The following is a 23,506-nucleotide window of genomic DNA, read 5'->3' on the forward strand; positions in this document are numbered from 1 at the left end:
AAAAGGTGCAGAGATGCTGACACTGCCAGATGGCATGATGGGGAGGGAAAGAGTTTTCTGGGGAGAAACGTGCCAGGCGGGAGGAAGCGGAGGGTGGCGCAGATCCTTGTCTTCAAGGGGAGAGCAGAGACGTGAATCCAGAAGGAAAATGTAAAGCGAGTGACCTGGGAAGGGCCGGGCCGGGGTATTTCAAGCGGGCAGGAATAGTCCCCGCAGCGGCAGCCCCGTGGGGCCAAGCAGAACCAACTGTCCCGGAATGCCCGGGGCCAGCGCGGACCCCGCGCCACGCGTGTACTGGGAGCGGGCAGGGCCGGCGGGGACCTCCCGCTCCGCACCCGCGGCGGGGGCGTGTCCCACGCCCCGCCCCGCCCCGGGACCGGCCGCGCTCCGCTCACCGCGCCGGCACCGCCGCTGCTGCCCAGGTAAGCGCGGGGGGCAGCGGGGACCCTTCCCGGGGAGGATGTGAAGGGAGGAAAGCTCCCAGTGCAAGGCCGCTGTCCAGGACCGCACCGCGCCTCCGGCCGGGGGGAGCGGTCGGTGGGGGCCGCCGCTGCCCCAGGGGCGGGGGCACCGGGGGTATCGGGAGTACCGGGGCACGCGGCGGGCCCGGGGGCTCCTCTGCAGCCGGAGCTGCCGGCGGGGCCGGGGTCGGAGCCAGGGGCAGGCGGTGCGAGAGCACCGCGTGTCTCCGCATCTCTCCTGAGATGCAGCAAATGCCCAGGAAATCAAGGCGGCATAAAAGTGGGTCGCGGGGAAAAGCCGGGTTTGTCCTGAACGATGTTTAGGTCCCTGTGTCATGTCCCCCAGCGTATTCTCCAAGTTTTTTTGTCCCTGTTTCGGTGGACCATGATCTCACCTCGACAGGGATGAATGTCTTTAAGCTGAAGAAAGGTAGGTAAGATTAGATACTAGGAAGAAATTTTCCACTGTGAGGGTGGTGAGGCAATGGGAGAGGTTGCCCAGAGAAGCTGTGGCTGCTCCATCCCTGGAAGCATCCAAGGCCAGGCTGGACAGGGCTTGGAGCAACCTGGGATAGTGCAAGGTGTCCCCGCCCATGGCAGGGGTCTGGAAAGAGATGAGCTTTACGGTCCCTTCCAATCCAAGCCACTCCATGATCCTTGTGTGTTCCTTCCAACTCATGACATTCTATGGTTCTATGAACTGCATGGTCTCCTTTGAGAGGAAACCTCTGAATGTGATGGATGGAGCTGGACTGTGGTGTTGTACTGTAGCTGTTAGTCTTGGAAAACATTGTCGGGATAAATTTCTTTTGCCCTGCTCCAGCTCTCGTGGGGAACGCAGATTGCTTTTGTGCAATGGGGACCTAGCAGTGACAACACGGCAGGGGCTTGGCAAATGTGAAGCAAATGTGTTGTGAAATGATTTGATTTTTGCATTGAGACCTCTGCATCCAGGGAGAATTTCCAACATATATGATTTTTATTGGCAAATCTTTTATGATCTGAACCAAATCCCATGATTAATGATTTTCAGTCCAGCTCACAGAGGTGTGTGGAGGGGTGGCAGTGGCAATGCTGCCGAATGAGCCTTTAACCTGGAGCCGGTAAATTGCTGAAGCAGCAGCCAGGAAAACAATCCTGTCTGATTGTGCTCTGACATGGCGTTCCCGCTGCACTTCTTCGGGAGCGAGCGGGGTACATTAAACAGCAGTTTTGTAGCTCTCTGTGCTGCCGCTGACACAAACTCCTGGTGACAAAGTGAAGTGCACTAGGGCACGTCACTCCCTGCCCGCATCCCTCCCTGCCCGCGCTGAGACAGGGCCGTGCAGCCCACCGCTGGGGCCGTGAGCTGCTCTCGCCGTTTTGCAGCGTGACTTTTGCTTCTGTTTCTTGGGACCATTTGAAAGGAAATCACCTGGCAAAGCCAAACTCGCTGCTTTCTCCAGGTGGGTGTAAAGCAAATCTTGGACCCCACCAGGAAGTGGCTGAAGAGGTAAGACTTTGGCAGGGAGGGCTATACTGAGGGGGCTGGGGGCTCCTGGGCAGGCAAGGTGGAGGACAGAACAGGAGGGGAAGGAGGGGTCCAGTGCAGCTCTGAGGGTGTCAGAGTCACTGTGTGTTAGCAGCTGGGGGATCCTGAAGCAGAAGCCAGGCAGCAGGATCGGGATGGGTATGGAAATGGCAAGAAAGTGTGAGTGGGAGGGTTGGATGGAGGGAAGGGAAAGCTGGCTGGAGAGCTATCAAGGGGGAAGAATGGGGTGAAGAGCTAGAGAGGTAAAGAGGAGGTTGGGGTGCCAGGGAGACAAAATGGGGTTCCTGTGTGCCAGCCCCCTTGCTTTTGGCTCATCTGCTCCATGGGCAGGGGGTGGGCAGCAGTGCATTGCATGTCTGCACAAACTGTGTGACCATGTCCTGTGTGCAGCATCCTTGAGGTGGAGGGACAAGAAGCAGTGACATGAACACAGGGGTGGTCCCCCAGTTGGGAACCCCATTCTGGAAGGCTGATCTGCTGGTCTGGTCTGGGAACCACAGCTAGGGGTTGTGGAACTCTCTTTTCATCTGTTGTAGTGTGATTCCTGACAAAAATGTTAACTTCAGGATGCAGACCGTCTGTTTCCATCCTCATATTATTTTAAGTATACAAGTTCTCCCTGCCGTAAAAACATCATCCCGTGTCACACTCTCTTCTGTGTGACTTGATTCTCTCCCCACTGTCTCCTTTTCTCTTAGCAGGAGAGCCGTGTGCCCCTTCCCGGGGTCAGAGCAGGGCTGCTTCGGGTGGTGTTGATAACACAGAGTACACAGCATGGTCCATGGGGTGGGGGTAGAGCCTTGGGCTCCCCAGTGCTCCAGTCATGCCTGGGCTGTGTTCAGAGTCCTGTGTCCAGTGGAGAGAGCTGCTTTTTTTGGCAGCAGAGTCTAGCTTGCCCTGGAGACAGGGCAGTTTGATTTTGCTGAGCCAGACCTTGCTGGGAACTGGAAAACCTAAGCAGGGGTGGTCCTCATTGAGATCATGGGCTGCGGCACCCAAGGTGGTGCAACAGGTGGAAGATGGACCCCAGGGTGGGCAGAGAGGGGAGCTGCAGGAAACTTGGGGTGTGAGCAGGACTTTGTGCCAGTGGCTGCTGTGGTTTTTGGGGGAACTGATCTCTGCAGGGTGGTGAGGATGGCAGGAAGGTGCCTCTGGGTTGTGGGGCACTGACAACAGCTGGAGCCCAAATACTGTTTCACCACCACTCTGCACCATGAGGAGTATGGTGTGTCCACTGTGGGGTCTATGCTGGCTCCTGGTCTCACAGGCTTTGTGGAGACAGAATGGGACTCCTCCATACCAGTGGAGACTGGCTGATTTTGGGGAGGGAAGGAGGTGTGCTGTGGGAGAGTGCTGGTGCACCTCTGGGTTGAAGCCTGGTCTCTGGCAGGATCACTAGGGCCAGGAGGATACTGGAGCAGAGGCAGGCATGCTGTTTGGTGAACTGCAGGACTCTTGGGATCCACCTTATATATTTTTATGAATGTCCTCTGCCCACAAAGCAGCTGAAACTGGCTGAGGAGTTGGAGGTGAAAAGCATCACTGGTGGCTGGAGTTGCACTACTGAGCAGAGATAGAGGAGAAGTGGGCATGAGACGGTGCATGGTGGCAGTAAGAGTGAAACAAGAGTTGACCATGAGGGTATGATGGAGAAAGACAGTCTGGGTGTACTTATCAAGGACAGGGGGATGCGGAGTCACCACTCTAAAGTCTTTCTAATATTGGCACAGGCGTGGGGGAACCTGGTGAGAGTGGTGGCCCACTGCTTAGTTCTGACAATCACTGTGGGAGTCAAACTAGAGCAGATCCCCAGAAAAGTGAGAGAAATGGGCAGCCCTTGTAAGAGCACACCACGACTGTGAGTCTGGTGTGTGGGGGCTGGTGATGTGGCAGGGTGTGTGGTGGGTCAGGGTGGGTATGTGTCTGGCTGGGATAGAGCCACAGAGAGTGATGGTGGGGCTGAGAGATGGGGTCCACTGCTGGGTGCCATTGTGTGTGGTGAGGATGTAGGTGGGAAAGAATGCTCTGGGTCCTGGTGATGTTCAGGACCAGGTGGACCAGAATCCTTGTGTCCAGGGACCAGAGCCTGGGCTGCCCCGTGGGACAGACTATGCTTTGTGGGATGGGCTGGAGAGGCTGTGGTGGGGTCTGTGCTGCATTTTGCGTATTGGGTGTGACCAAAACAGGTCTGCTGCTGAGACTGCTCCATGGCTCCCGCTGGCCTTGTGTTAAAGAAAATATTTTGCATGTATGGAGAATTGGCAGCGCTGTAGTAGATAGGGTATGGTTTGGGATCAGGGCTTGTTTTTTCCCACAGCAGGGACTGGAGTCAGAGCCAGCCCTTCCTTGCAAGCATGGATGGTGACAAGAAAGTTTTCCAGATGTTGAGCTCAGTCCTTAAACAGAGCAGAAAAGAAATTACTTGACATGGACCTTTTAGAGACATCCATGAAGGATGTCTCAGGAAGAAAGTGCTGAGCTCTTCAAATGGCTGTAACATCGTTCTGAGTCCAAGAATTATCTTCAGGAACTGGTAAAGCTTCTGAAGGAAAAAGTTCTTGGGGCAGAAATAGGCAAATGTTTGCAGACAACAGAACTCAGATTCAATAAAAAGAAAATTTTATTGTACACAGGGGCAGTTAAAAACCAGCAGCTCCTGTTGAGTGTGGAGCTGTTGGACATCGCCTTAGAAGACCTATGCTACAAGTGACTGAAAGCTAGAAAAACAAAGATGCCAGGGGAAGAGAGGTGGAGAGATCACAGACACAGCTAGACTCCTGCCCCTGCCACAGCAGGGAGTCCCTGGCCAGAAAGAGCCCCAAGGAACCTGGCAAGGGGAGATGCTCAGAGCTGTAGAGGAAGGCAAAAGCCCCCTGGCACTTGTGCCAATCTCCATGGGAGACCCTTCCTGACCCCAAACTGGCAATGAGCTGTTCCCTGAGCACGTGAGCAACACCTGTGCCCGACCCCTGGGGCTGCCATGGCTGCTGCACAGCTGCCTTCCCCTTTCCTTCCTCTACTGGAGGCACCTCAGGGGTTCTTAGCATGGCAAAAATACTCCAGAAGTGGAGTATCCTGGGAGCAAAAATTTCCAGTCCTACCAGGAGACCATCAATGCTCCAAAGTGTTGAGGAAGTGAAATCTTTCAACATCTCTTGTTCCCATTTTTAATAGGTGCTGCATCTGGCAAATGTGGTGTGGGTGGGGAGGTCTGAGATGATCTCCAGATACCAGGAGTGGATTTTCTTGTTCTTTGTAGACCACTGAATCTTTCCCACTGGTACCCATCTGAAAAGGTCTGGTACCCTTGAGTACCCCCAGATGTTAGTGGGTCCTGTCATGAATAGTGTTGGGTCCATGCTCCCTGCATTAAAAGCTGCTGAGGGGTGTCATGTCTCTTTGGTTGGCCCTTTGATCCCACTGTCTTTGGGAAACAGCCACCCCAGGGCCCACACTACCTGCCTCTCCATTGTGATTTTCATTAGTTCTCCAATACTGCGGAGTTCTCCCTTGACCTTGGGGAAGCTCTCCTCCTCATCCTGACAGAATGTCTTTGGGAGGTATCTCTTGCTTACCTCTGCTTTGAGATCCTGGTGTGTGTTCGAGAAGAGACCTTCCTCATCCTCACTTGTGTGGACCTTGGCTTTCCATGGACCCATAGCCCTTCTCCTTCAGACTGGTGATGTCAATGAAGAGACAGAAGTAATGTCATTGGGAACAGAGCAGGTCCCAGATGTCCCACTTGTTCACTGAATTCCACTGGTTCTTCAAAAACCTCCTCAAAGGTCTTCTAGGTGCTCTGCCAGGTTGCTGCCCAGCTTTCCTCCAGATCCTGATGCAGAGCACTGAAAAGGAAGCAGAGAGTTCACCTGTGTGGAGAAGACAGAAGTCCTTGGAGTCTGGTTTGCTGGACTCATGGCAGAGATCATTCAGGCGTTTCCAGCTGTGGGAGGGAGCCAGTCCAAGTAGTGGCGCCTGGAAATCAAGAGAGGAGAAAGGCTGGCTGAGCACATGATCCTGATCTCCCTGAGAGAATGGAGGTTGGATGCTGATGGTGGCAGGATGGGAGCATCCATTGTTGTCGGGATTCCTTGGAATGATGGTCGTGTTCCTGAGCCTTGGGAACCTGAACTGTGTCCCCAGCTGACCTAGGGCTGGCTTGGGTCTGTCCCAAGAGGAGGACAGGGCAGCAGAGGAGATGCAGCTCTGAGAGGACCAGGGCTGTGCAAAGCCTAGAGGATCTGGGATTGTAAGACCCAGAGATAGAGATGTTTCTTATTCTGGTAGCCACATCCAGGATCCTCAGGAGCTGGCAGCTGCTCTGGCATCTTTGTCTCCTCCATGCTTCAGCCCCAGGGCAGGGTCCCTTCTCTGGGAGCATGTGGTGAGCTGGCAATGAGTCCCTGCCTTCTCTGGCCTCACACCTATGAGCCCCTGGTGCCAGGAGATCATATCAGTTGTCTTCTTGATGACACTGGGAGCTCCCACATCACTGAGGAGAGGAAGTTTGGGTCCAGGGCTTGAGAGGAGTGGTTCAATGGGATGGGGAGGGGACAGAGCTGCCTTGAGAGGTGGAGAAACCCCCCTCTAATCTGTCCAGGGTGTGGGGACTTGTGCTGGGCAAGTGGGAAGGGAATGAGAAGCAGTCCTCTTGCCTCTTCTTCCTCTGGTGGCACCCAGGGCTGGTGTGATCAGGGCAATGGGGGTCAGGGTGATGTCCACAAAAAGGTGAGTGTGCAGCCAGAAGCTCAGTGAGGGGGTCTGGAGGAGCCTGGAAAGGCCACAGGGGCAGCTGGTGTCCATGTGCACCAGACCCCCCTCACATAGCAGATGAATCACGGCTGAGGGGACTCCATCAACAGTGGCACAAGTGTGTCTGTGCTCAGTGCTCCACAGAGGTCTCCAGCTGGAGCTAGCTGGGCCTGCAAACTGACATCTGGGGGAGATGTCCATGTCACAGGGCATGGCTTGGTTCTCATATCCGTGCCAGATTTCCAGGCAGGCAATGCAGGATTATTTACAGCAACAGGACAGATGCTGACAGATGCCGCAGCTGGATGGGAGGGACCTGGGTGCCAGGTGAGGAGATGATACTGGAGCAATAAACAAAACTGATGCTCAGGGGGAAAACATTATTTATACCTACAGTGTACTAATACACTTTTATAGTTACATAGTTGCCACATTAGTTCTTGGAAAGGATTTTGGAGTCACAGCAGAGCACTTGATTAAAACAGGAGCCTGGGGCACTGCAGAGAGCAGAAGCACAGTGCTAATAATAGCTCTGCCAGCATTGCACTGCTCAGAAGCAGTGCAGGCTCTGGATCCTGCTCTGAGCCCAGCAGGAAGAGTGGGCTGGAGTGTCCCTGTCTTCCTGCCCTGTTCCTGCCTGCTTGTGGCCATGTCAGGGCAGCGGACACTGGGCTGAGCCAGGTGGGCTGTCTGGTCTGATACCCCTAACCTGCACTATAGCTTGACATTGCCATATTTTACATTTTTTGCTGCTGTGCAGTGGAAGTGCCCAGGGTCAGTAGAACTAGACTGTTTCCCGTGTTTCTCCTGTTGGATCATTTTCTCAGTTTCTCCTGTTTGAGAGCAGGCTGGTGTCCCTGGTTGTATGCTTGGGCAGTGCTCTCTGTGGATGATGGAGTTCTGCAGACAGCCTGGTGTAGGGCCAGTTCCTCATTCACACTAGAGTTTTTAGGGGTGGGACTAGTATGTTCCTCAGCACCACAGCAGTTGCCTTGTATTTTGGTAGCCCATTCCTTCTTGCCCTCTCTGAGCAGATGCTGAAGGTGTTCCTGTTCAGCTGTGTGCCACAGAGTGTTGTTTTGTTCAGGGAACAGATGATGAAGTGGTTTACTGAGCATGGACACCGTTTTCAGGTCAGGCCATTGCCCTTCAGGACCTAGAAAGGTTGACAGGTGATCCTGGGTTCAGCTACATTGTGCTGTATAAGAGCTTATTTCTTTCTCCTAAAGCTTACGGCTTTGGCCATGAATCCTGCAGGATCCAGCTCTGGATCGATACCTATGGGTGCCACTAGCAGTGACATGGCTCTATTGTGTCCCCTGAGTTGGGTCTGGCAGGGCAGGCTGGTGCCTTTCTGCAACCAGCTGGGTCTCAGGTGACTCTGAGGCATCTCCATGTGCTTGCTGGGACTGAGGCTGGGAGCAGCCAGATGGCTTCTCCTCTGATGGCATCAGCTGAAATCTTACCAAGAACCATTTTCGTTTTGCCTGGTGAACTCTAGGAGTGGAGAAGGGACACCTCTGATAGCAAACACTTCCCTCTGACCTGCTTTGGGAGGTGCAGATGTCTCAGTGCCTTGGAAAGGCTGGAGGGACCATCAGTGGAGAAATTAGGAGATGTGAAGTGGGCTTGAGGGGATGGCTGCAGATTGCCATCTTTAAGGTCCAAACCAAGCAAAGGTATCTCAGATGAATGGCTGATGTTCTGACATTCAGGAACTCTGACATCCCCCCAAGGCCTTGTTAAAACCAGCCAGACCAGCTAGAAACCAGTCCCACATCAGTATCTCTGGGAGGGTTGGAGAAGTTGGAGTGATTCTCTGGTGAGGCATACTTGGGAGCCACCCTTCTGCCATCCAACCCACCACCTGTCCAGGGGTCCCTGCTGTGCTCCCCCATATGTGCAGCATCCCAAGGGAATGCTGTGATGGTGGCAGAGCACTGCTTGCCTGGAGCATGATCCTGTCTTGCCTCCACAATGTCTGTCCACTTCTGCTGCAGGAAATCCACTGCAAGGAGCTGATCTGGGTTAGTGGGGACTTGGTTTGCTCCTGAGGCACCAGTGACAGTATTTTATTATATGCACTAAATTTTTGTCCTGTATCACAGATATATCAGTGATTCAAGACTCAGTTTGCCTGGTACAAAGCCGTTTTCCTTTTCTCTCTGGTGGTTCTGGCAAAGGGCCCTACAGCAGCTACTGCCTGTGACGTCCCCACTCCATTTTCCCCCACTGCTCCCAAATCTTCCTCTGCATTTATACACCTTCTTACATGGCTTTTTTTTTTTTTTTTTTTTGCATTTGCTCTTGCATAAACACTGTCATGCTACTTTCATGGGATGCTCTTGGAAAAAGAGCTCTTGGCTCTGCTCTCTGCATTTAATAATCCCTCTTTGCAGAGTATCAAATAGCACATGCCTGCTTTGCACCATGGTCAAGGCACCGGGCTTGTGTTCCTCTATAGCTTGGATTGCTTATTCAGTGTGATCCAGGCTTTGCTTCTGCAACACAGCTGGGGCATGGCAGAGGTGATGCTATGCATGGAAGGGGAGTTTGAAGGTGTATTTTGGAGGGATATAGCTGAAAACAGAGGGATATATCCTGGTATTTTGAGTTGATATTTTAAGCTAAGGAGAGAAGGTGCTTGCTATCCCTTTCCTGGAACGTCTCTAATTTCTTCTCACTGTAAAGATCTTGAGGCATTTTCTAAGCTACAGAAAAGCCTACTTTGCCTGTCTCAAAATATCATTTGGAAATTGCTTTTAACTTCCTGCCCAGATCAGAGGGCTTTTTGAAAGATATATGGCCAAACCATTGTAAATTAGTTCAATTCAGGTAGGAATGAGTAAAATGGATGAAATACACGATTTTATTGCCAGTGTGTTGGATGACTTTTTGCTGTTTTCAGTCATGGAATAGAATTGGAAAAGTTTATCTGAATTCTTAGTCTGTACCAAATATGAGAGCACCCCAAGTCAAAGCTAATAAGTGAAACACAACCTGACCTTAAAAACTTAAAAACAAAAACAAAACCAAAAACGTAATAGTGTAAAAACAGGAGGTTGAGGCAAAATGGTCTGATATCTAAAACTCTTTCTCTAAATAATTAATTGTTCCTGAGCCAATGGCATTTCTGCATGAGCATAACTGGTATAGGGGAACTTGCAGGACTGTGCAATAAAGCAGACTTCTTTTTTTCCATCTTCTAATAACAACATAAAAACTCCAACTGAAATGTATTTATGGTTCAGTCATTGTATTTGGGCTGTGACCTGTGTGCTTAGAGCTTTAATTCCCAAAGGCAGGGCTTTGGGAAGATATTAAAATCTGGCCATAAACGATATGAGGGTTTTTCCAATTAACTTTGATGATTGAATTTATAAACTTCATAACTGAATTTAGCACTGTCTCCCACCACGGTGACCCCAGCAGCACGCTGTCCCCGTGTCCCTCGGATCACTGGGATGCCCACAGTGTGTGCCTGCAGTGCTGCTGGCAGCTGTGGGCACAAGCGGCAGCGCTATCACGGGTTTGCTTCCCTTCCTTGCAGCTCCCGCCTTCCGGCCGTACCAGCTCTCACGGAGCTTTTCTACCCAACGTAGGTGGGGATCGACGCCGGAGCCGGGACACGCGAGCTGGCCCCGTACCATGCGAGGATGTGCCTGTGCCCTCCCTGACCTGCCCACCCCCGCCCTCGCTACCTGTCCCGCCCGGCGCCATGGGAGGATGCTTCTCCAAGCCCAAACCAGGTGACTGCCCTCCGACGCCGGGCCCCCATCCCACTGTTCCCGTGGGAGAAGTAGGTCAGCAGTGGACGCTGGCTGGGGGAATGTTAATGCTTGGCTCCTGCACGGAGGATTACTGGGCTCTTAATCCCCCCAAATTCCTCAGTGCTCTCACTCCCAGGCAGGGAGCTGTGGGGGGTTGCAGCAGTGCCAGGGGAGTGGTAGGGGGGTGGGAGGGGAGTGGGAGGGGAGCTCAGACTGCACCATGAGGGACGCAGCTCTGCCTGGTCCCATGTCCTTGTTCGTCACCACCCTCCTGCTTCTACCTTTCTGCCGGATCTGGAGCAGAGTTGCCTGCCTCGTGCCCCAGTGTAGGTTTGGGTGACAGCTGTCCCAGCACAGACACGTGGGGCTCCAGCACCCTCCTTCTGCCACAGCTTTGTCACTCACTTGCCAGCCCTTATTTTTTTTCCCTGCGGTAAGGGAATGGCTTGGGAAGGCACAGGCCAGGTCCTGGGGCTGCTGTGCTGTTGGGATTTTATTTTCTTGGTGCAGCTTGTCCATCTGTGCTGCTTTCGGTGGGGAAAGCAGCTGTAGACACCTGGCCATCAAGGATTCTCCCCTTGCTGACACATTCCTTCAGTGGCTGGGCTGGATGGGCTCCCTGCTCTGTATGGTTTTGGGGAAGGTTGGGTGTATGTGGGAAGGGCAGGGGCAGGGACTGTGGTGCCACCTGTCCAGGCAAACTGTCTGGTTGATGGGGGTCTGGTGTGGAAGTGTCAGTGTTCAGCCTTGTCCTGAGCAGGCTGGGCATGAGCAGGCACTGCGTGATCACCCACACTCATCACCCCTGGCAGCACCTGCATGACCCCAGCACAGGACCCCAGGGAGCGATGGCTGGTCCTGTCAGTGTTGCCAAAGCTGCCATGGAGGAGAGGTCCCAGCTTCCATCCTGCAGCTTGTTTTGGCCACCTCAGGGGGAGCTTAGGATGACCTTGTCCTTGTTACTTGCTTGTGCCCCAGGGCAAGTGGAATCAGGTAATGGTGCTGATCTATCAGACTAGTCAGCATCCCTGTGTAGCCTTTGTGGGTTGAAAGATGTCTTTTGGGGACCTTTTCTTGGCAATTTGTCTTCACTGCCTGAGGCAGGAGGGATTTTGGGCTGAAGGACTCAACAGGTCAGAAGGGCTAAAGAAGTTGTGACTCACTGAACATCCATGGAGTGAGATCCTGGCCTTTATGCAAGGCACAGTGAGAAAATAAAGGCGGTTTTCTGCCCTTGACCTGTACTGTGAGTATGTTATGGGTCATCACCAAGGTAATATGGCACTGGACACTTTGACCTGTAAGTTTTCTCTGTGAAAGCCCTATTTATATGTTTCCTTGAAATGCTTGAAGAGTAAAAACACATCCAGGAATAAATGCCTTTGTTGACTAAACTTGTGACAAACACTGCTATCGGCTCCACTTTATTTTGTATCCCATCAGCAAAACTGTGCAATCTTGGAGCAGTGTTGGAACACCAGTGCTCTGCAGGCATCTGTCCTGAGGTGCAGATTTTTGTGAAGAGCTGTATTTGCATAGCAGGGCCAAATGCCTGAAAATGCCACCCTGCAGTGCACCTCCCTCTCTCAGCTCTGGTTTGGATTAGTGTCTTCAAAGGCTTCACACAAGCCTTCTGCAGCCTCTGGGTAGCTCAGCACTGACTGTGGGGCTTCATCCCAGGCTTATAAAACCTGCAAATGCAAGGAGGTAAACAGAGGCATTTGAGGATACTGATTGTTCAAGCAAAGGGTTTCACTGAGGTTTCATATGGAAATTGTACAGTCTTAGAGCTGAGTACTGGACTTCAGTATTTGTAGGAATTTACCTATTCCCTGTCCAAATAAGAAGCAGGGACAGAATAGAGCTATTTGCTCCATCCGTGCTGTTTCCACATAAAGAGAATATTTTGGATGCAGCCTGAAGTGAACAGAATTGATTCAGACACTTTTTCAAGGTGTACATGAACATGTACATGTACAAGTCCTTAGCTGCTCCATCGCCTTCATTCCAATAGAGACCCTCAGTTGCCCAGAACACCCTCAAGATAACCTTGGCACTGCACACATATCACCTTTTGATGGGCAGATGAGTGATACAAGAGCTCTGGGGAGTGGAGTCCTGGATCCCTAAATAGCTGTGCTGACTGTACTGCTGGCAAGCCCTGAGGTCTCGCTACTGCTGCCGCACCCATCCCCGACTGGATATTTCAGTGTTTAATTAAGAGCTCATGTTCAAACAGTGAAGTAATCTGCTGTTATCTCCAGTGCTGCAGTCCCGTGATGCCGGATCCTCTTCTGAAGGCCCAGTTCTCAACCTCTGCATCATTTTCTCCTTGGGTTTGTCTTGGGTGTGTGATGCATCGGGGATGAGCTGCCAGCTGGCAGCCTGTGTGGTATCCCAGCACTCACTCCTGCAGTGAAGCCAGGTCAGGATACTGGGTGACAGGAACCATCGTGTGCCCGCTCTGTCTGAGCTGTGGTAACTCTGTCTCTGCGCCGAGTATGGGAGAGTGGCTTCAAAACCTATAATTGTGATTCTTCTTGTTCTGCTGGGCTCAGTGTTTGATGGTGGGGCAGAGCAGTAGTTTCCCAGTGCATGGGGTGTCTGGGCATGGGCTTTGCCCTTGCACAGAGGATGCATTTAGCAGGGACTGTGCTCCCTTCCCAGGGATGCTGCATGCTGGAGGGTGCTGGAGGGGGTGCCGTTGGCTGTGTGACCTGAGCTTGGCTCTGAGCTTGTCCCCAGCCTTGGGGTCCTTCCTCCTGGTTTTGGGCTGTAGCATTTGCTGACAGAGCATCTGGAGAGGGAGAGCAGAGCCAGGCACGTTTGACATGGTGGTTTTGTCATTGGCTCTGTCATTTTTAATAGAATGATAGAATCACAGAACAGTTTGGGCTGGAAGGGACTGTAAAGACCAAGTAGTTTCAACCCCCTGCCATGGGCAGGGACACCTTCCACTAGACCAGGTTGCTCCAAGCCCCGTCCAGCCTGGCCTTGGAAGGAGGGGAGAAGTGGTCCGCAGAAATGGTTTGGAGTCTCTTTGAGACCACCTGATGTTACTATCATTGGGGCTTGTAGTTGAGGCACAGTGGGCGAGCCCAGGGAATACGTGGAGAGTGCAGTTCTGGCAGGGCACAGTGAACCCCAAACATGTCCCACGGTGGTGGATTTACTCTGTGCTGGCTTTGGGAAAATAAACTCTGCTGGGGTAAACTGAGATTTCTGGCTGTGCCTGCTGGTCCCCCCAGCATCATCCCTTGATGCATTTCTGGCTCCCACTGCTCCCAAAGCTGTTGGCACCATACAGCCTGCACCAGACTGTTACCTGTCCTCAGTGCTCCTCTGCCCTGTGCCTGCAGCCCCGAAGCGGCACACCCTGAGGCATCGCAGGGTTTTGGGGCTGGGGAAGGCAGACACACTGCTCTCCCCTTGCCAGCTCAGCTCCTCCATCCGCTATGGCCAGGCATCTTCATCTTATCCCGGCTTCCTTTGGCTCAAGTCAGCCCTTGGCTCATGTCAATTCTCTCTTCCCATATTAACTCAGTATTTTCTTGGTTTCTATTATTTTATCTGGGACCTGGAGATACAATGGCCCGATATCCACAATTTAAATTTAGCCTCCAGAAGAGCTCTGAGCCATACTGGGAACCAATCCTGTGATAAAGAAGTCTTGGGGCATCTAATTGCCTTAATTTTTTAAAAATAATGCCTGTGACCCTGCACTGCAGCCCAGTCACCTGCCAGAACCCTGCTCTGGGATTTATGTCAACAGTTCCAGCCTCATGTCTCAAGTACCTCTCCAAGAGCAAGCAGAGGCTTTAACTTGTTCCACAAGGCTGTGAATAGTGATGGAGAAGGAATAAATTTACAGGAGATGTAATGGGATATTAAGGACTGACTGCTTATGTGAATGACATCAAGGCAAAGCACAAGAACATCATGACCACAATAGGAAAACAACACCTGAGCCAAGTGTGATGAATGGGGTTGGGACATGGTTCCTGAGTGCATGTGAAGGATCCCAGCAGTGCTTGACCTAAAGGCTGAAAACCTGGGAGAAAAAAAATTGTGTCAAAATTTATAGTCTTGTCAAGAGTCTGTATTTTAAATGATTCTGTGACTTTGAGGAGCTGACTCAGGATTTTTGGGTCGTGAGAGCTTGCAGTGCTGAGGTGTACGTGGATGTGTGATATGAGCACTTGTTAATGCTCAGCTGGTTCCTCTGCTTTTTTTCTATATTGTTATAAAATATTTCCAGCTCTGGCCTTCTGGTTCTTCATTTATGTATGTGTGTATCTATAGAGATATCTTAAATATGTGCATGAACTCACACAAACACATACACACACGTGTATAAGGGATGTTGGTGGCACAGGACAAACAGGCACATCTCTGTTTCTTTCTCTCATCTATACCTATGCACATGTACCTCTCTATTTATATTTTTATCTATATCATCTATACCTATACCTTTATACCCATATTTATATATCAATATCCATATTTATATCCATGTCTCTACCTATATTCCTGAGAGGTTGTCTAGATTTGTAGTCACATGCCTAAAACTTTCCAAACAGTTTGCTTTAAGGCCCAGACCCTCTTCTAGCAGTTATAGGATATGACTGTCAAAGAGCTGGAACACGCTGGCCCCAGCCCCTTTGTAACCAATCGGATCTCAGAATTAAACTTGGGTTTATAAATATTTCATTTAAATATGATTTTCCCTGATGGCAACTGAACCAGTTTGCTGGATCAGCTCAGGTGCTACTTAGCCCTGGATTCCTGGAGGGATCATCCCTCGGGAATGCAGGTTTCTGGCCAGAGGGACACCCCATGTGGGGCTGAGAGGCATGAGAAGGAGGAGGAGATGGGGGTAAAAAGGCTTGCTGAGAGGCAGGCGGGATATGCCCCCCACAGAGGCAAGTGGTGAAATGTGGGGCCTGAAATAGAAGGGGGAAGATTTTATAACTCTTTTTCTTTTCCTCTGGACATTTGTCCAGCAGTGTTGGTGGGTGTTGAGTGGGGATGGCTGAGTGCCAGAGACCTGCTGCTTCCTGCATATGTTTTTCTGACTGAGGAAGAAGGGAAAAGCTCAGAGTTACATCTCCCTCTTCATCCCTGCAGGTTCATATGCCCGTGAATCAGTGTGCACTCCATGTGCTCACCTGACCCAAATGTGCTCTGGAAAACAAAGTCCTGGGGCATCAGCCAAGTGAGAGATGGGAGCTGTTCCCTTCAGGGTGAATTCACTGATGTCCATATCCCCCTCACCATTAGGGCTCAGAGCCACTGGCTTTGCCCAACCTTTGTCTTATCCTGCAACATGGTCTGGTTCTGCAGTCTGGCTGCAAGGATGCACAGCCACATATTCTGCAGATTGGCTGTGAAATCATATGACATCAGCCTCCTGTTTCTTGGGCCAAAAGTATTTTAGTGGGAGTGGCATAAATGGGTATTCATTATATTTCCTAACTCTGTCCTGAAAAATCCATGTCTGTTTCTCCCAATGCCCTAGGAAAGTAGTGCTGATGGAGAGCATCTTCTTCACTGGGTGCCTGCAGCAGCTGGGATGCTTCTCTACAGATCTAGGAACAGATTTGCTCATAGCAATGTGGGTTTTTTTAATGCATGGTGCTGGCCCTGTTCATTTGCCTTAACTCCTACAGCTGCTAGAGCACAGCAGAAGGTGATGTTTTCTGTTGGTTCAGTGTGCATGCACAGAAAATCACTTTCCTGGATCTGTCTGTCACTGCCCCTGGTGAATCCTGCCCGGGTGAGCACAGGGATTTGGCACTTTGGCAAAAAGCCACACATCCCTTGCCTTGCTGAGCTGGCACTAACAGCAGAAACTTTCAGGACTTCTGAGACAGATGCCTGCCTCCAGGGCCTGGGTGGCCATGGCCACTTGCTTTTCTCCTTTCCAAAATGAATGACCTTCTCCCTGACTTATTCTTCCATCGTTCTCTCAATATTCTTGCAATAAAAGGTGTGGGACAATAGATGAGGCTGGGAAGACTCAGCATCCTTGTCATTCACAAGCCTCGCTGAAGGGCTTGTTTTTACCCTTCCTCTGCCTTTCCTTAATCTGCTTATTTTGTGAACTTTAACTTTTATCTTCTGCACAGATTTTCCTGTTCATGATGGGGAAAGCTCAATGATTTCCCATGTACTCAAGACACTTCACCAGTCTCTGGCATTTTTCCCTGGCTCTCTATATAACTCCCTGGTGTTTATTATTAATATTAATGGCTCTAACTTTATTAAGTCCCTAGGAGATAAAGTGATGTGTTCCACTTTGTGATGTGAGAGCTCATCAGTGGCTTCTGATGCTGCTGTGCCCAGCTTGCCCAGCCTGGGCCATAGAGTGGAGGGTGGGGATGCAGCTGGGTGGGTCCGTGGGGAGGGTGGGTGAGCGCTGCCCTTCAGGGTGCTCAGATGAACATAGAATGACAGAATTATTTGGGTTGGAGAAGGCCTTAAAGCTCATCCAGTTCCACCCCCTGCTGTGGGCAGGGACACCTTCCACTATCCCAGGTTGTTCCAAGCCCTGCCTAACCTGGCCTTGGACACTTCCAGGGATGGGGCAGACACAGCTTCTCTGGGCAGCCTGTGCCAGGGCCTCCCCACCCTCACAGTAACTTCTGCATGTCCTCAGCCGGGTGGCTGAGGAGAACGCCTCTGCTCCCCACTGGCCCTGCTCCCATGTGTCTCTCGGTCCTCTGGTCCCCACGACAGGGATGATTTATTGTCAGACCTGTTCACTGGTGTACACATGAGAAAAACGGACCATCCTTGCTTCTCTCTTCAACCTATTGTTGAAGAATCACTCTACACTCAAAACTTCATGTGGAAATAATTTTGGATGTTTCTAGTTCCTTATTAATTGGTTTCCATCTAATGAAGCAGCTTTATGCACCATGCAGTGTTGGCTTTCTCTTTCAGTTAACATTACCTACAAACAATTAAAGGGGTTTTTGAAGTCTGTCTGAGCCCCAGAGACCTTGACATGTCTCATATGGAGCTGCCTGAAGCTGTTTTCCGCTAAGCAGGACAAGAACTGTAGCTGTGAGGTTGTTTTGCACCAATGACTCATGTCCACTTTCAACAATATGTACTTTATGAATGCAAAGTGCCTGATACAGAAAGAACAGAGGAATAATGGACTCAGGCAATCAAGCCAAGCTTGATGTTAAATGTTTTAACTTCCAAGTCAAGCCAACAAAAAATATCTTTTTGATGTCTGTTTCCAAGTTCAGGGAAGGAAGGAGAGATAGAACAGTGAACAGCAGCAAAACCTCTGGCTTCATTTTAACAAAGATTTTGGTTCATTCCTGCAGTTGAAGTCAAAATTGAAGTTGTGATACCTGAGAAGGAGAGAAGCAAGGAGGAGATGTCACCCAACGGGAAAGCCAGCCCTCTGATCTACAAAGTCAATGGGACTGCCCGGCACTACCATCTTGAGGAGCATCCAATTGCCAGCAACCCCTACCACAACCCAAAGGATGTGGTAGAAGCATCTGTGTGCCACGTGAAGGACCTGGAAAATGGACAGTAAGTGCCCAAACTTTTTGCAGATAAAACTTGAGAGACCTTTTAACCCAATCTGAATGCCGTCTTGTTATTTAGAGTTGTTGGAGATGATCATTTAACTTAGTAAACTTTTTTTTATCTTAAAAAATTACATCATGGACAAGTGACAACTCTTTTTTACCAGAAGGTCTGCTGTTCCCTGCATGATCTACACTGGGACTTGTCTCAGAAAGAGGTGATGTTCTGTAACAGAATTTCTCAGGAGGCTCCACTCAACTTGCGTTAACCAACCTAGACATTTTCTTATAAATTTATAGCCTTAGTGGTTTTACAAAACAGCAGGAGAACCGCATGGGCGGAGTTGATGAGGCAGGTCGTGCTCCATCCTGTCTGCAGCGCCTGACTCTTCCAGCTGAGCTCACCAATTTGCTCTTTCACTAAGGATGCAGCTTTTCAGATCTTTTGCAAATGAGAACACACTTCAGCTGGGCATATTCAGTGCCCTGATTTAATTTTCTGAAGTCTAAAGAGTGCCTGTCCCAGTCAATGTGCTTTAGAGGCCGGTGCCTCTTTTCTGGGGTAGAAGTACAGGTTCCATTGACATTTTGGGGGGGCTCCATCTCTATGTAAAAGAAAATAGTTTGGAATAGCTTTTGTTCCAGTGAGGGAGCAATGTAAGGTATGTGGGACAGAACAGGAGTCTGGCAGCTGTTTCCTTTAAATTGAAATATTACCTGTGATAGTATCCAAGAACAATCCGTGTGGTATGGGCTACTTTGTGCTAAACTTAAGGGGCTTCATGGGCCATAAATTCATTTTATTAGGTAAGTTCATCCAGGAATAAACTGGGTTTTTTTCATTGCAATGGGAATTTATGTATTAGACCATTCTACAAAGGGATGCGCTGACTCTGTTGGATTAAATCTTCACATGATGTGGAGCAGTTGAGGTTGCTTGGCTTATATCCTGGTTCCAACCAGGACAGGGTTAATTTTTGCAGTAGCCAGGAGGTGCATGGCCAGAACCAGGAGGTTGTTCTGTACAACCTCATCTCATTGCCACGGGTGGGGGAAGGGAGTCTCTTGTGGGGAGAAGTGGTTCCCTCTGGTTGAGTAGCTGTGGGGGACAGAATGTGGGGCACAGTACAGTGGGGTAATGCTGGTTCCGAGCCACAGGGAGTGGGGTGGTGAGCTCTGAGCTCTGGGTGAGCATTTTGGCGTGTGACTCGCTCTCTCTTTTGTACACTTGTGTTATTAATATTGTTGCTGTTACTGTTGGTTTTCTTATCTCATTGCTGTTTCCAGTAAATTGTTATCTCAGCATGTGATCTTTGCCTTTTGTGCCTCCAGTTCTCCTCCAGCCACCCACAGGTGGGGTGGGGAGGGAGAGTGAGCAGCAGCATGGTTTTAGTGGGGGCGCTAAAATGGGGAATTCCATTCCTAAACCACAGCAGCTGTATTTGACACCCAGTACGGAACGGGAAGGGTTGAGGTAACAACAGATCTGGCCAGAGAGGATTGGAAACAAATTTGATCTAAGCATTTGTTGTATTAGGTACAGAGCAACTGGCCACAACATTGCTTGGTCTGTTCACATGGGTGTGGTACCTCACCCTGTCTATATTTTCATGTATACTCTCTGTGCCCATCACAGTGCTCCTTTTGAGAGCAGGGAGGGGGGTCAGGATTGTTCTGTGATGCACTGTGACATATCGGTTTATGACATTGTAACATTGAGGACAATCAGGGCCATTTGGGATGTGTATTCAGTGCTGATCTCCTGCCTTGTCCTGGGGTGCTGCCTCTGGGAGTCTGTCAGGGTCCATCCCTCCTGCCATGTAGCCCTGGGAGAGGGGCCCTGAGGGCACAGAGACGGGGTTTCTCCAGCCCCTGTTCAGCCTCGCTCCCCATTGGTTGTTTTGTGTTTCCCTGCGCGGGCAAGGACCCTCGGTCCTGTGACTAGGACAGTTCCTCGGCAACCTCCAGCCATGTGGCTGGAGAAATCAACATCTCTGAAACATCTATCAAGAATCGGTCCATATATATTTCTTTTCCACAGCCTCCTTGTTTGGTACATCGTGTTACAGTATCCCCACTGTAACAGGAGGCCATTAATAATCATACCCAGTCTGTGGGGAGAACAGGGGAGGATGATTTTCCCCAGCTTTTCACCCCCTTTTCCTCCTTCAGGCCTGTTATAACAGCTGTTATAACAGCTTTTCAGGATTTTGAATTTCCCCTGGATGTCAAGGAAAGCATGTTCTTGTTGCTAAGTCTTCCAGGTCTTCTCAGTGTGGTCCATACCATGTTTAGAGTTACAAAAGAGACTTTTAGGAAGGTCATTCAGAGATCTGCACCAAGGCTGGATAGTCATGAGTGGCATGGAATGTGGCAGAAAATGGGAGAGCTTTTGAAGGACTGTTCTGCTCCAGTGGATTGGAAGTTCACCCCATAGCAACTACAGGATCCTGATAAAGTGGGGGAATATTTGAAAGAAAAATGCTGTGGCAATTCCAGAGAGGTGCAAAGTTACGCAATGTGTTGGGCCCTGGCTACTATTTATCAGACAGTGCTCCATACTAGACAGCACCCTCAGGGAGAGGAGGAGGAAAGCAGAGCAACAGGCACCATGGGTACTCCAACTGCAGCTGAACCAGAGGAACAGCCCATGCCAGGAGCACTTGCCCCTCTATGGAAGAAGACATCCAAGGCAAAAATCAGCTCTCTTAGTGAGGGATGAAGAGGAAGCAGGGCCCTCACAACAGGAGGAAGAGGCAGGGCCAGAGACAATCTCCTGGTCCCTATCCCCGTGTGAGTTGTGAGATATCCAAAAACACTTCAGCTGCCAGTCAGGAGTGCCCCATGTGATCTGGCTGCTCCAGTGCTGGGATATCATGGCCCACACTATGGAACTAGATGGTAGCAAAACCAAGGAACTGGGATCCCTGCCCTGGGATGTGGGCACTGACAAGGGGATTGGGAAGAGGACAGAAACTCTCACCTCTGGAAGTGGCTCCTGTCAAGTGTGAGGGAAAGGTATTCTCTCAAGGATGTCAGATTCCAATGGATGTGGCCAAAAAATTAGCAGCTTTGTCCCCACCAGCCAACAAGAAGGAGACACAGGCTTTCCTAGGAGTTGTGGGTTTCTGGAAGATTCATATTCCAGAGTACAGTCAGATTGTCAGCCCTCTCTATCATGTGACATGGGAGAAGAATGATTTAAAATGGGGTCTTGCAGAACAAGAAGCTTTGCAACAAATTAAACAGGAGAGTGTTGATGCAGTAGTCCTTGGGCCAGCCAGGATAGGACAGGGTAAGAAAAATGTGCTCTACACCACAGCCAGGAAGAATGGTCCTTCTGGAGCCTCTGGCAGAAGGTACCTGGGGAGACTCGAGGGCAATCCCTGGGGTTCTGGAGTCAGGTATACAGAGGATCTGAGGCCTGTTACGCCCCAAATGAAAAAGAGATACTGGCAGCTTGTTAAGGGGTTTGATCTCCTTCAGAAGTGATTGGCACTGAAGCACAGCTCCTTCTGGCACCCCAACTATCAGTGCTGGGCTGGGTGTTCAAAGGGAAAGTTCCTGCCATACATCATGCCACTGATGTTACCTGGAGTAAGTGGATTGGTCTGATCACACAGCGGGCTCGGACAGGAAACCCCAATTGCCCTGGGATCTTGGAAATCATCAGGAACTGGCCCTAAGGTGAAAATTTCAGACTGCCATCAGAAGAGGAGGAGGAGAAGGTGACATGTGCTGAGGAGGCCCCACCCATATAATCAGCTACCTGAAAATGAAAAGCAAAGTGCTCTCCTCACTGACAGTTCCTGCCTTATTGCAGGGATACATTGAAAATGGAAAGCTGCCGTATGGGGCCCTACATGGTGAGTGGCAGAAGGTATTGAGGGACAAGCTGGATTGAGTCAGGTTGCAGAGTTGAAAGCTGTCCAGCTGGTTTTGGATATTGCTGAATGAGAGGAAAAGGCCAACTCTCTACCTCTACACTGACTTGTGGATGGTGGCAGATGCTCTGTGGGGGTGGCTGGAGTGATGGAAGAAGACCAACTAGCAGCACAGAGAGAAACCAATCTGGGCTGCTGAACTGTGGCAAGACATCGCTGCCTGGGCAGAGGAGTTGGCTGTCAAAGCCTGTGGATGCATATGTCCATAAGAGTCAGGCACTGAAGAGTGTCGCAACAATGGACAGGTGGATTGAGCTGCCAAGATTAAAGTGTCTCAGGTAGGTATGGACTAGCATCATAAGGGTGAATTATTTCTGTCTCAGTGGGCCCATAACACCTCAGGCCATCAAGGAAAAGGTGCAACATGGCCTCATGAATGAGGGGTGGACTTAACCATGGACACTATATCCTGGGTAATCCACGTTTGTAAAAAGTGCACTGCGATCAAGAAGGCCAGGTGGGTAAAGCTCCTGTGGTCTGGGGGGTGGTGGTCTAAATATAAGTATGGGGAGGCCTGGCAGATTGACTGCACCACATGCTGCAAACCTGCTGCCAAGGCAAGCGTTATGTGCTGACAATGGTAGAAGGCATGACTGGATGGCTGAAGATGTACCCCATGCCTTATACCACTGCCTGGAACACCATTCTGGGCCTTGAGAAACAAGTCCTGTGGCAACATGGCAGCACTGAAAGAATTGAGTCAGACAATGGGACTCATTTTAAAATTAGCCTTATAAACACCTGGGCTCTGTTAAGGTTCGGAGGAGCTGGGTTTATAAACACTGAACAAGGTATTGAGTGGGTGTACCATATTCCCTGTCATGCACCAGCCCCTGGGAAAGTGGAATGGTGCAATGCACTGTTAAAAACTACATTGAAATCAGTGGGTGGTGGGACCTTTAGACACTGAGATCTGTGTTTGGTGAAAGCTGCATTGTCAGTTAATGCCAGAGGCTCCACCAATCGAGCTGGCCCTGCCCAATCAAAACCTCCATGTACTGTAGAAAGGGATAAAGTCCCCATGGTGCATGTGAAGAATGTGTTAAGGAAGTCAGTTTGGATCCATTCTGCCTCAAGAAAAGACAAAATCCCATCTGTGGGATTGTTTTTGCTCAAGGATGTGGGTGCATTTGGTAGGTGATGCAGAGGAACAGAGAAATACAACATATCCCTCAAGGAGATTTGACATGTGGAGGTGTGGGTCACCTACTGCCACCTGTACAGGTGAGCAGTGGCAGCAGGGCTGGAGAGGAGCAGGGCAGAGCACAGGCAGTAACCAGAATTGCCTTGAAGGTAGAGTGAAGCAAAAGGGGGAGACTGTCTTGGGAAATACTGGTTGCACAGGGAGGGTTCTGTTCCAGGGTCAAGATGCAGCCTCACCTGGTCTGTAGAAGATGGGGTAGAATGATAGGGTCTTTAAGATCCTTTGCCATATAAACCACCCTGTGATTGTGTGAATAGCTAGATTGACTGGGGAGCAGGGAGTATGATAGATGAA

At 50.4% G+C, this 23,506-nt stretch overlaps 1 protein-coding gene across 9 annotated transcripts in view; it reads left to right on the plus strand.

Annotated features, from left to right (window-relative positions):
- The first annotated feature begins 368 nt into the window (after positions 1-368).
- The window catches only part of AIFM3 (apoptosis inducing factor mitochondria associated 3), a 66,723-nt gene continuing 43,585 nt past the window's right edge, over positions 369-23,506 (plus strand). For 6 of the 9 annotated variants that reach the window (XM_032127749.1, XM_032127756.1, XM_032127758.1 and 3 more), the window contains exons 1-3: positions 369-422; positions 10,347-10,493; positions 17,855-18,068. In XM_032127749.1, coding sequence (XP_031983640.1) covers positions 10,463-10,493; positions 17,855-18,068 — 245 coding nt within the window. In that variant the 5' untranslated portion in view covers positions 369-422; positions 10,347-10,462. Of the gene's footprint in view, positions 423-1,847; positions 1,954-10,294; positions 10,494-17,854; positions 18,069-23,506 lie in introns of those variants that run through there. The other 3 variants (XM_032127751.1, XM_032127752.1, XM_032127753.1) reach the window with 3 other exon arrangements.

This window comes from Corvus moneduloides, chromosome 18 (genome assembly GCF_009650955.1).
Source record: "Corvus moneduloides isolate bCorMon1 chromosome 18, bCorMon1.pri, whole genome shotgun sequence".
In the NCBI taxonomy this organism is placed as follows: Eukaryota; Metazoa; Chordata; class Aves; order Passeriformes; family Corvidae; genus Corvus; species Corvus moneduloides.